The 13,351-nt window shown below is 49.1% G+C and overlaps 3 protein-coding genes across 3 annotated transcripts; 2 read left to right on the plus strand and 1 right to left on the minus strand.

Annotated features, from left to right (window-relative positions):
• Positions 1-91: 91 nt before the first annotated feature.
• Positions 92-3,796, plus strand: FPRO_02549 (uncharacterized protein; the record flags this gene model as incomplete). The annotated part of the gene is made up of 1 exon (XM_031227337.1): positions 92-3,796. The coding sequence occupies one exon, from the start codon at positions 92-94 to the stop codon at positions 3,794-3,796; it is 3,705 nt and encodes a 1,234-aa protein (XP_031077784.1).
• Positions 3,797-4,223: 427 nt separating this feature from the next.
• FPRO_02548 (uncharacterized protein) lies at positions 4,224-6,638 on the minus strand (the record flags this gene model as incomplete). Its single annotated transcript, XM_031227338.1, has 2 exons — positions 4,224-6,302; positions 6,357-6,638. 2 exons carry the CDS (start codon positions 6,636-6,638, stop codon positions 4,224-4,226), a joined length of 2,361 nt encoding a protein of 786 aa, XP_031077785.1.
• Positions 6,639-8,240: 1,602 nt separating this feature from the next.
• FPRO_02547 (uncharacterized protein) lies at positions 8,241-8,932 on the plus strand (the record flags this gene model as incomplete). The annotated part of the gene is made up of 2 exons (XM_031227340.1): positions 8,241-8,355; positions 8,424-8,932. 2 exons carry the CDS (start codon positions 8,241-8,243, stop codon positions 8,930-8,932), a joined length of 624 nt encoding a protein of 207 aa, XP_031077786.1.
• Between the last annotated feature and the right edge of the window lie 4,419 nt (positions 8,933-13,351).

Raw genomic sequence — 13,351 nt, forward strand, 5'->3', positions numbered from 1 at the left:
TCTGCTTCTCGGTTTTGTCCACTTGCCACCAAGCATGAACAACGTCTATCCTTAACCTTTCAACATAATACAGATCATCCCCTTGACTTCAATGCTCGAGCGAACAGCTGCGAATTTGGAGTCGCGCAGTCTCCAGCGTGTATTTCACAAGACCTCGATTCGATCTCGACGATTACATACAGGCTTTTGGCAACATGGAGCCGCCGCTATCGACCTTTCCAGTTCCTTGCCAGGCTCTATGAGATCTGCTCAAGCTGCCGCCCCCGAACCGGAGACAAAGCAATTACAGTCAAATCTACTTGCTTCAGTCTTAGTCCTCGACTTCCTCTACCCAAAATCGACCCTTCCCCTCTTACGCAATCTCTACCCTGAACTACCCAACTCTCAGTGTGCGCAAAGAACAGCAATCGTTCCAACAAGACGAGCATACTCATCGATAATACCTCCGAATACGACCGATACGAATCAAGCAGACGAAAATATTGAAGCGTCGACTCCTAATCAGCCTAAGCGACCGCACGAGACGGCACAACCTTACGAGATAGCCGACATTGCTGAGGACCCAACTCTGTTTCCTGGTGGAAAGCCAACGGTGAGCTCCAAATCTGAGCCAGAGCTGCAGCAAGTACGGAAACTCCAACAGCTTTTGGATAGAAAGGGTGGCCATTTTCAAGATGTTTGGGACCAGTACTCGGTGCTAGACAATGACCAAAGAGGTTTCCTACGTGGCCAGGTAGTACAGTATCTGTCCCGCTCTCACAGCATCGTTGAGACAGGAAGAGCCCTCTCAATATTCCGCCAAATCCCGCCAAACTCATGGGATAACGACACCTTGACTGCAGGAATTATCTTGCTTTTACGGTCCGGGGATCTTCCTTCGGCTGTGGAGTGCTTCAAAACGGGATTGGAAACGAGAGGGTTGAACCGCGGACTTGAATACTTGATGGCGGATGCGATCAACTCGAAAAAATGGGCGGCAGCCTTGGAAGTATGGGTTTCATTCTACAAGAGCCGCATCAAAAGAAGACCCGATGCGTTGGCCCCGGAACTAGAACGACTTCAACAGCTTGCGTCTCTTCCTGCACAAGGATCTCACTACTTCTCCTTTCGAGCCTATCTGGTTGGCGAAGGCGCAGAGCAGCATAAGAAAATCAGGAAAGACCCCGTTGCCTCGCTAGCCTTGTCCTCCTTCCGGAAGTTCTTTGCCAACATGGCATTACGAGAACCGTGCCGCCCCAGGCATGCGACGGTTATTCTTGAGACTCTGAAGGATCGAGATGCATACAACATGTACCTGAATATCATGATCGATCGCTGGATGGTAAAAGAGGAGAGTAGGGCTACCATGGAACGTCTTGTTCCTATCTACCAGAAGTTCAGAGAACTGCCAGACGCACAGCCTCTGATGACTGTCTTGCGTGGCATGTTCAAGATTTGCTTCCCAAAGAGGACGGCCAGACTTGAAGAAATTAAAGACGACTGGATTCGTTACAAAGGCGGGCTCAACCAATGGGGATATGAAAAATTTCTCAGGTATTACGCTGAGAGGGGTGATGTGCGAGCCGTCCAGGAGTTATGGCCCAAGTACATCGAAGGTTTTCCCGAAGTGGTACAGTCCCCCCGTGGATTCCGAAGCACAATAAACGTATATGCCCAGCTTGGAGACGTTGAGAATGCAAAGAAAGAGATGGACAAAATGACCAATGAATACGGCGTTGAGCCGGACCTCGACAGTTGGAACACATATCTCAAGGCGTACATGAGGACCAACGACTATGATGCTGTGATGAAACTGTTCGAGGATATCGCAGAAAAGCACGAGCCGGATGCATACACCTATGCACACGCCATGGCCATGACTGCTAAAAGGGGTGATTTGGAGACTACCCTGGAAATATTTAACAAGTCACAGGAAGCTGAGGTACCTATCTCCATAGAAATGGGTCTGGCTCTGGTGGTGGCATACTGCCAGAATGGTCTTCTTTTTGAGGCCGAGAGCCTTTGCATTGAGCTAACCCATCGTAAGCTCATATCGGAAGCTATTTGGAACCAGCTTATCAACTTCAACGGCGTCGAGGGGAACATCAGTAAGGTTTATGAACTACTCAAGCGCATGAGAGAATTTGGCGTGGAATGGGATGATGAGACATACACCTTTCTTCTCCAGGCGCTTATCCGAGTCAACCAAATCCATTCCGCCTATAATTTACTCAAGCGTGGTGTTGAGGAGAGTTTATTCCTTGTCACCCCTGCGCATTTTGCTACCGTTATGGCTGGAGCTGCTCGTAATGGAGAGCACGAGCTTGTTGAAAGTCTTTTCTATCGACTGCAACGGTCAGATTTACCTATTACCTTCAGTGCTTGGGTTGCTCTCGTCGGCGCTGCCGTTAAGAGGAAACCCGGTGTTGAGCGAACCCAGAATTTGGCTAAGGAATTTGTCGCGTACTTCGAAAAGGCTGCTGCGACAGCAAAAACGGCAGGGGAGTCGGTGCCGGACGAGGAGGTTGAAGCGACCGACTCCAGCAATCTCGCAAGACTTAAAGCCGAAACTAAGTTCCTTGGTCGAGCGATCAATCTACTTACCGAGCTTCGAGACTTTGGCTCCATTGAAGAATTGCTGAGTCTATTCGTTGAAATCTTCCCCGAGTTCAGGAGCGAGCAGTTTCCTCCTGATGTCATGGCCGCTTTGATACACTCGCTGAACGCCGATCAGAGATACCGTGAGGCCATTTCGCTGTGGGACAAGACATGGGAAAGTGCCCTTGCATCCAGCCAGAAACGCTCAGGTGATGGCATTATGCTTGGTGCCGAATACTCTCTGTCTCGTGCTGTGGACGAAGTGGCAACAACATTCAAGAAGATAAACGAACCAGAGCTTCTCAGCAAGACCGTCGACAAGGTTACCGAGGCTGGGTTCAAGCTGACTCGGCAGAACTGGGTACGCATTATCCGTGATCTTTCTGACATGGGCAAATTTGAGCGTGCCGCGTACTGGTGCGAGAAGATGCTCATGCCAGGGTGGCAAGGCTGGGCACCCCCTCGGCGCAACGCACTTTTGATGCGAAATACCCGTACCCTGAAACCACCCAACAATCTCCTCTACCGTCTGCAGCACAAGTGGATAGAGATGCGTAAGATGGCAGCCTGGTCTGCGGACGTCTCTCGCGTGCTATCAACTCTTGAGGAGAAGTGCCCACGTCTGCACCATGCTTTTGTCACATCAGAGATCAAGTCGATGCCTACGGCATACGTCGTAAACGGTAAAGATGTTTCACCTGGGGAACTCGACAAAGTACTTCAAAGTCTGTCTTACCATTCTCTACTGAAGGTCAAGGAGGCTCTGCTCCGAGATTTGCAGAAGGAGACGAAGCGCGAGAAGAACCTTGGAGTGGCATCTGAGCCCCTGAGGGTTATTGACAACAAGACATGGAAGGAAATGCTGCACAACAGAGTTCGACGGTATGCCACTTTATGGCATTCTCGACGCAACGCGCACTTTGAGCTGAACCAAGCACTCAATGTTTCCAATGCATCAGAGGACGTCAGAATCGAAGCAAAGGCAATGGGGTCCGAACAACCAGACGATCAGGTCACCCGCCAACGCTTCAGCTACTGGAACGCGTTCTGGGATCGTTACGATCAGAAGATTCACGGCGAGGAGCCGAGATCGAAGACATCATACTCGCATGCTAATCATCATGGGAGCAAAACCTGGGCACACACAGCAGAAAGACGCCAGAGAATGGCTAAGAAGCGGGCAGAGAGGTTGAGGAGGCAGATGTTTGATGATGACTGATTATGTATAACAGATTTATGTGTATAAAACCAAAAGATTCTACTATTTTTTGTACAATAGAAAGTTCAAGCCATGACCAACACGTTGATCGTTTTCAAGTTCAAAGTATGGTCAATTTCTGGTTAGCACTTCCACAACAATTATGACAGAGTCGTGTAGTGTAGAGATTCAATTGACTATCTAAACCTTCTATGGCAGATTTTGCCCGGTATCGAGATACACCAAACGCCTGAAAGCAATATAACTCCTGGCCAGGTCCCTTTGATCCAATCCAATGATTAGACGGGGTAGAAGAACGCCATCCAGGGCAATCGATACCCTCTATGATCCAATATACAGATGTTTGGCTATAATAAGACCCTTTCAACGAGGGCGCTTTATGTACGGTAGGCATGCTGAAACATGCAATTACTTAATCAACTTTTGTCTAAGGAGACATGTCACCCCGGTTGGGTGTCTCTGGAGGTGATGGTTGCTTGACCCCCAGGGAACGCAAGCGCTGCGAGAGCAGACCTTCAGCACCACCAAGTGATCCAGACCTGTTGAGAGCGAAGGCGTTACCGCCGTATCCAGGTTCACCTTTGTTCAGCTTCTCGTAGAGCGCAGGTCCCGACGGTGAACCATTGGTTGAGTCCTTAGTCGAAGGACGACTGGCTTGGGATGAGCCAGGAGAACGCATCTCGTTGCCAAGAGCGGCAGTTGTGCCTGTGCTATTACTAACATCGCTGCTTGTACGAACGCGACCGGGAAGACAGAAAGGAATCGGGTCAAGTGGCAGGGTGTTACCCGCTGCAGAGCTGCCAGTAGGGGAATCATTGACTCGAAACATGCTGTCCATGGCATCGAAAGCCTGAGACGAAGGGCCAGGGAAGACCCCTACACTACGTCTGCGCAGCGCCTTTTCAGCGGCTAGCATAGCTCCAGGACCGGAGTGGGTAGGCAGCGGAGGGTGCATCAGACGAATGGGTTTGTAAGGAGTATAGCGAGGCTCTGGCCACGTTGTTTCATTTCTGAGCTTCTCCTTGCCGTCGGGCACACGGTTTGCGAAGACAATGCGAATGCTCTTGTAAAGATAGTACCGCCCTTTGGCAGGGCAGCAAATGTGCAAATGAGCGAGATATCTCAAGATAGGGCGGTCACTGGCGTTTACTTCCGACGCTGCAGGGGCGTTTTCAATAATAGGACCAGCCGAGTAGCTGCGCTGCCTCACGAAAGTCTTGGTGCCTGGTTCCATGCCCGTAAGGTCATAGGGAATCAGAAACAGCTTGACGGCAGTCTTGTTCGGATTCTTGACAATGATTTGGATCTGCCCCTTCTCCGGAATACGATAGCTTCCGCCTGGAGGGGCTTTCGCAGAGCCAGAGCCTGACCTGCGGCTGGCTCGAGAATTTCGACGTGAGATTTGCTCAGATCCTTGATTATCAAGACCGATATCCATCATGTCTTCGCTGGGTTTCCTATCTGCAAATCGGCTTTGTGCTTTCTTCTTTGCCCGATGTTCATCATCTGGGTTAGGAAGACCGTTTTCAAGGTCAATCTGACCAACATAGGGACTCGGCCCGTCATCTGTATTTGATCTACCATGAGAGGTGCTGCTGTAGCTGTAGTACACAGCAGGAAATGAAAGAGTAACGTGTGGCGGGCACTTCAAACTGGACTTGCATTTCCCCTTACCCAAGACGCCGATTTGAGCGACAAAGTCCAGTGGCTTAGAAGGGGTCGTAGACATGCGGCCACGAAGAATACTCTCTTCATAAGATCCGACCATAGATGCGTGCTGAAGTGGCGAAGATTCTACGACCAGAGAGGATCTTCGTGGTCGAAGAAGAGCAGGCGTTGGCGGAGATGCACCGGCCTGCATGAAGCTTGGGGTTGAAGTCAATGATCTTCGAGGTTGATGTGCCTGATATGGGAATGCTTCTCTTCGATACGAAGGGACACGCTGTGGTAGAGAATATCGTGGCGATGGAGACATCCACGGTGAGGAAGAAGCCGAGTTTGGCATATAGCGACTATTCCCAGTGTATCCAAATCCATCTCTTGGTAAAGACATGTCGTGTTCTTCTGAGCTCTGGGCCTGAACCAAAGGACTAGTAGGTGGCTTATACACAAAGCTTGACGAAAGAGATGAGGATAGAGGCGACGTAGTTGATCGGAAACTCTCTGCACTCCCTGTAAATGGGATTCCCTTGTCGTGCTGGAACGGCGTATAGTGTCTCGGTGGTGAAGTTGCAATCCATGAAGTCTCTGCTGGTGCAGGATATCTACTCTTCGGAGCCGCACGATCCTTGGCTACTGCTTCCTCCTCGGTGAAGTTGCCGCTGTGTAGGGCCGATCTCGGTCGCTCGATGCTGAGGCCATCGCGTAATCTGTTGTCAAAATCGGATTGGGAGTCGTTCTTTTCGGGTGTGATTTGGGCAGGCGCAAGTAGTGAAGGCTCTGATGGCGATTGAGGTCGCTTTGTCTCGGGAGGAGGAGGAGCGTGGTGCTGAATAATAGAGCCAAACTGGGAGAGACTGTTAGAATTTGGATTCTGCAGCAAAGAAACAGAAGAACGCACATGACGGTTTGGGATCCAGGTCGGAGACTGAGCTCTCTTTAGTCTCTCGATTAGAGAAGCTCGATCCGATATCCCATTTTCAGCACATTCGGTTCTCTCGGGACTGTTGGTGCTTGACTGTGGTGGACTCTCAAAGATAGGCCCTTCGCAAAGGTCGGTACGAATGCTCTCCTCTGAAAGACGTCTAAGCGTCGGAGCTGGGGTTGGTATTTGGAGTTCAATAGGTGCTGCTGCTGGCTCAATAGAATCGTGATTGTCTAGATCGGCTTGAAAGATAGGCATGACGGCGATGTTGAATAGCTGTAACAGCAGCCGTGCAGTTTCTTAGTAGAATCCGTCATGAATAAAGAAAGACGAAAGAGCCGAGAGGTGGTGTTATAAAAGGTGACGGGTGATTCAATGCAGGGATTTTAGTTGCTGATATTGGCATCCAACGGCCGTGGCTAAGGTAGAGAAAGGGTCTGATTAATGAGCCGAGAGATGTGGGTAATGATGTATCATGCGACGAGGACGATTAGAGCAATAGCCAGGCACGGCGTGGGTCGAAAGAATGCGAATCTGAGCATGGGATATGGGGAATCTGGGATCGTATCGTGGGACGTCATCCACCGAATATGACGACAGTTACACTGACGATGGAGTGAGTCTTGGGCGGTCCCGTCTTCCCCCGGGAAGAGCTAGAAAGGGCAAAGAAGAGGAGATGGGCTTATAAGTAGACGAGGTGAGTTGTGTCAAGAGAGAGAGAGAGAGAGAGGCCATGTGTTTAAAGAGAGTCAGAGACTGAGAGAGAGTGTGAGAGATGAGGCGGGCAGAAATCAACAGGGTCTGGGTCTAGGTCCAGGTCCGTCCGGGTACAAGCAGTTATGATACGACGTTAATTCTATCACCAACTGGGGGCCGATGGCGGTGAATGTGTGAATCATTCCCTAACAAGTCTAACGCTAGAACAAAGACTAACAAGAGAGTAAGTCATGTACCTTGATGTTTATAGATGCCACAGGATAGAGGAGTTGTTTATTTGAACAACGCTTTCAGATCTCTTGTTATACCGAGTCCTAACAGAGGCGATATGATATCTTGCTGTGGTCACTACAGGTAGGTAGTTTGCCATGTAATGCTCAATATTCATACCTTCAACACCATCAAGTGACCTACAGCTCGTGAGGTGGAGATACTGAACAGCCCCCCAGATATGCCACATCCAAACTAACGACCTTTTTGGCTTGGTCTATGATGAAGCATCTCAACTTATTGCTCACAAGGCACAGCAGAAAAAGAAACTTTTCACCCACGCTAATCTACAGTGCTCACGTCCCTTGCGGATACCTGACGTTTAGCGCCTGCTAAAAGGATCCCTGACATGCATTGGCTGTAATCGTGTGATGGGTGATGCAGACTTGACGTGTAGTACTTTTGAGCATAACACCGAGGCATGCTGTGCTGTGCCTTGTTATTGCTGAGCTCTACAGGAAGCTCAACAGTCCATAGACCAGCCATTCACCTGAATTTTAGGCAGTTTGGACTCTCTCTTGTGTGACCTGGCAATGCATCCTCAACCCGAAACAGTTATACCAGCATCTTCCTCCATCAGCCCACTTACAACTGTAGACCAATGATGTCCTCAAGCCGTATCCGTTTGAGTCAGTAACACAACAAGATAAACAAAGCAAAGTCGTGTGAGCTTTCTGTTATGTACCTTTTGGTTGATCAGATTACGGCGCAGCTCCACCGAAACTCTCCGAGAAACCAACCTAAAAATCACAAGTGCCGTTAATTACGGTGTCGGTCACGGTGAGTGTCGGACCCACTCCTTCACCGAAGACAGTGGAGACATTTCTCAATTCTCATCAACGACAATACTCTTACACTTACAACGCCACGATCATGGCTCCCAAACATCAAAACGAAGGCGGCGATGCTGCCCCAGAGGCGAAGAAGCCTAAGCATGGCTTCAGAGTCGGCCCAGAGAATTTACCAGACGGTCCTTGGCGACGAAAAGGTTTGTCCTTTCTCCTATTTCACATTTGAAAATTTTCATTCACTTCACATACTCACATTCAACCACAGTCACGAAAGTCAAGAAGGAGTTGATTCACAAGGCCAAGGTGAAGAAGGCTTATGCAAAGATCAAAGCCCGTGAGCAACAAAATGCGCCAGCACCAAAGACAAGCGAGCCAGTCCAAGATGAGGCTCCCATGGAAGACGCCAGCGAGGACAAGCAACCTGAGGAAGAAGGCGAGGAGATGCACCCCACACGACAACTCATGCTTGCAGATGAAGCCAAGGCACAGGAAAACTCTGTCGGTGAACCCACTAGTGATGGCAACAGACGGCGCACCAGACGACCAGGCTACTACGACAAGCAACTCGCCAAAGCAGCACAGCGCCAGGAGGAGGCCGAGATGAAGCGGCGGGAGTTTGAGCGCAGACAGGAAGAGAGGGCACAGAAGATTGCTGAGAGGGAGAAGTTCAAGAAGGCCATGGCTAAGACGAGGGATCGTAATGGAAACAAGAAACTTGGCAGAGAGAGTTCTATACTTTTGGATAAGGTTAGGAAGCTTGTTGCTGAGAAATGAGAGCTTGCGTGAGAGATGGCTCAACTAACCATGAATTCTGCGTTGAGGGCGTTCAGAGGTTCTGTTATCGGGTTAGACAAAAGTTGACATACGAGTTTGATACCATATGACCGCTATAATCGAATCAATCTAAGGTCAGATCATAACAAATTCGAAGTGCTTTTCTTGGTTCTGGCGCGGTACGAGACATTATAGAGAGGCCAGTGCAGAGGTCGCACCGGTGTGAGGACGATCGGTACCTGCAGCAAGGCCACGGTGAGGCCGTGTCGACGTTTCAAGCTGCATCATATTGATGCGATGGGCATGTCACAGTTATTTGGGTCCGATGGGTCAAGTCACAGCAGAACAATGTATTTTCTGAATGGTATTGTATGTACGTACCTACGAGCAGATCACCAAAACTGGGCGCAGGCTGTCTCGAAGTTGGCCTGCCAGTGAAACTGCGAGCCTGAAAAGCTGAAAGACGGGATTTAGATCTATTTGTGTCAAGCAACACTCCCGATCTTGGTAAATGCTTGCTATTACTAGGTCATTCCATGTAATATCGGCGGCCGACAAATATCGAATTCAACAATCGAACCACCAATGATCGACCACGGCTGAGTTTGTCGCAACTTGACAACGTCGAGTCCGTGTGAATCTCTCTTATTGGCTTTTGGAAACTCTTGGTCTTTATTTTGGTATCATTCTCACTAATACAAGGTTTCGAAGAAGGACATGACGAGACACTTGTAAGTTCGAGATGCTTCATCCAAACTTTGTTCTTTGCTCGTGCCTCGGTCATCAACGATTTGGAATACCTACAATGATGTAGTCATCTAACAAGGACTAGCTTGCGAGTATTTCCATATACAGCATATGTAAGCGGGCTGATGACTTGTCGCCATCAGTGACAGCTCCAGGTCTTGAAACAGTCAAGCCAGTAGCCCCTACAAACTTGGCGGTGACATGACGGAAAGTTACCCTTTGCCGTGTGTTAAAACCGAAAGCTTGTCGGTTTTAGCAGCATATATATGAGTGATCATATACCTATTCCTGCCTTGGTATGAACGTTACATCTGTCAGATCGAATACGGTGATCCGGTGTAAGTTACCGGCGCGCTTACCAGTGACGGATAGATCAAGGGGCTAGTCTAACGTTATGTCGAAGCTGCCGCAGGGTACGACGACGACGATCAAACATGAAACTCTTGTGTGATCGGGCAATACTGCACAGGTAAAGTATTTCTAAGCTACGCGGCTTTGTAATGGGAGGACAAATGGCGTTCGGAAGTAGAGCGAAAAATGCTAGAATGGGAAACAAGAGCGAAAGAGTGGCCCAAGAGTTGAAGAGTCGACAACTTGAAACAAGCGATGGTGATGGAGCGGGAGTTTCAAGATATGCCTCGTCAGCTGTCAAAGGAAGTGATCGGACCCAAGGAAGAGAAGATCAGTCAGACGTGTCACATCAGAGTTGACTTTGGTGAACCCATCCCATCCATCAGTATCACGAGGCTGTGTAATCTTGAGGGTTGCAAATGGAGGTTTCCACAAGTAGTAATGGTAACGTTCAAGGCTGAGTGTGTAATGCTTATGCTTGTCAGCTGTGTATTCAATGTTACTCTCCTCAACAAGATGTCTCGTCTCATATGGGGAGATTGAAAAGTTCCAGGGACGTGGTCGTGGTCGTGACATGCTCCAGTCACTATCAAGAGGACCCCTGCTCACGAAACCGATCCATGCAATCATGTCCACTCGACTATACCCCTTTCTAACACGTGCATCAAGTATATTTTCAGGGTCGTGGGTTTCATGATGGGAATTGGACAAAGGAGAGGAGAGGCCGGGCTTATGAAGGGAACCCCCCCAAAATAGATACAAGTACAACACTAAAGCAAGCAAGCAAGCAAGCAAACAATGGTACATAATTAACAAAAGTCAACCAACGACGTTGTATTATGCTAGGTTGCTCTCCAAATGGAGAGCACACTCAACTCGCATGACTGACATTCATCCATATTCTACCGAGTAGCAAGGGCCTAAATCCTCTCATCCCATTACACGTTTCATGATATGCGTTTCGTCAATGCCTTACGCAAAGGCTGAACTGAAAAGGGAAAGGGAAAAACCACTCTGTCTGAAACAGCGGAGCTTTTGCCATCACGACAACGCAACACGAGCTTTACCGTCTTTTTGCCGTATGCGTACCCTTGCTTTTACCCATTAATGAACAAAGACAAACATACATACATATGCACTGAACCTAATTCAAGCGATATGGCTGCTTGCAGCTGCGTCGAGGTTAACATCGTGTTTAGGCGGGTGTCCGTCTTGTGCAACACAACCTAATATGTAGTAGTTTTTGACGGTTGAATAAAGGAAGCTTTGGCTGTTTTGCCACAAGTCTATCGTCTATGAAATTCACTTCATTCCATAGGTAGCTGCAGTAGTAGAGGTCAGTGGATTGTGTCTCGGCAGCTCTCCCTAGCTCCACGATCCCTTCTCAGAGCTTGTATCCATACAGACTCTTGAAGAGTGCCCATTGTGAATTCAATATCTGACAAAAGCAATGTCTCCCCGTCGTCAGCGGTCTTTATTACTCTTGCAGGCGGGGTTCATGTCATCGGATCGACACTGCGGAGGAGGACAAGTTTCGATCCATCCCCCCATGAAGGTCCCGTCCATTACCAGCCGCGGCCGCCACAAGCGCCTCTTTTCTGCATTGGCTTTTCCGTGAACATCGCGTGCGTGAGTGTGAGTGTGTGTGCCGTCTCTTGTTCCTTCAGCCAGAAAAGCTTGCTTTGGGTTCCCCCTGGGGCCTGGTTTGTTGCCCCTGGGTCTTTGCGTCTAGCGGCATACGCTAGCCCAGGCGTCTCTGCAGGTGGAGGGTGTTAGTCTGAAGACCGTCTTGAGGCTGGAGATGAGAGGGAGATTGAACGAATTTGAGGGGAGTTTTGGTGACGGGCATCATTGTTAGAGATTGTCAATCATGTCCAATTCTGTATTTCATCTTCTCTGGACAGATGAAATGTCATTGATGCCCAATAGTGAATCTGCATACCTTGTATGTATTCAGACTCATCAGCATGGTTACCAGCTAGCTACCTTATACTTCGCATCTGCAGCATCATGGTAATTATACGAATGCTAGCTAGAACGCCCCCTTATTCACCAAGACTCGGACTAAATTCTCAGTCACTCAGATAAATGCTCCGTAGCCATAGACAACGTATGCAATTCGTCAGCTCCCAATTAAAATTAGACCCTGCTCAAGAGCCCTACAGTAACTATCTTCCGACACGGCGGTTGCTGAGACATGGGTCAATATCATTCCAATAACCTTCTCCCTGTTATAGCCGTCGTGAAGTGGCAGGGACAGTTTTGGACATACATATCGCATTTGCAGGAGTTGCAATTCAACTTCAGGCTGTAAACCAGGTAAAGTTAAAATAAAGTACCCAATCCAATCAGACCCAAGCATGTGAAGGTTGTGAACTGGTTTTGTCGGAGGTTTATCAGATAGCTTGGGTGAGACAAGCAACGTATTTGACGACGTATCGGCGAACAACACTCAATCCGAATCCTGTGTGAAGCTGCGTGTACATATATAGCACTAGAGATTAGCCCCTGATGTACTACCAAACCCTGCTCCTTCAGCGTAAGAGCCCGACCGCTCAATTCTCTTTGACATTGACATTTCTTCTTGACAGATGGGACATCCTTCATCGTGAGACGGGATGGAGAACACTGGTCACAGCTGCTAAACCCGCCCAGGCCTGGAACGGCTAACCAGGGGCCGTTTAGCGCGTTGGCCCAAGGTCCCAGGTCCCCTCCCTCCCCTCCACGGGCGGGCTCTCCCCTTGAACCTAAGCTGTAACCCCTCTCGCTGGGCTGCCTTCCATTCTCTGTCCCTGCCAGGTTTAGTGGATGATCCCCTGGGCTGGCCCACCGCCCTCTGCTCACTGCCCTTGGGCTGGGGACTTCCCTTCAGTCAGTGGCTGTTCATCCCATCCACATTCGGATCCCACCTCACTAGACGTCCGTCTCCATTTCATTCCTCACAGTCTCCTTGGGTGAACCAGGACCACGACATATCAGGATCAGATTGCTCTGCTGTCTCTTTCTTGCCCTCCATTTGTTGTGTCGTATTATCATTGTGCTGTGTTATGCTGCTGTGCTGTACTTGACCTGGAGTTCCAACGAAATCTCTTTGTCATCCTTTTCTGTTACGTCTTCTCTGTCTTCGCCGAATTCATCATCTTCTTTATTGCTTCCATCGACATCTTACACTTAGCTCAGCTCTATCCGTTATACGCCGATCCAATCGAGCAGGACACAGCCCTCCATACAACACAACGCCCATCATACATCGCTTAGCTTAGCCTCTCTTTCGCGCTCTCTCTCTCTCTCTCTCGTACATAGAGATTCATTCGGTTCTTT

Source organism: Fusarium proliferatum (genome assembly GCF_900067095.1).
Source record: "Fusarium proliferatum ET1 genome assembly, contig: FPRO_scaffold002, whole genome shotgun sequence".
NCBI classification, from domain to species: domain Eukaryota; kingdom Fungi; phylum Ascomycota; class Sordariomycetes; order Hypocreales; family Nectriaceae; genus Fusarium; species Fusarium proliferatum.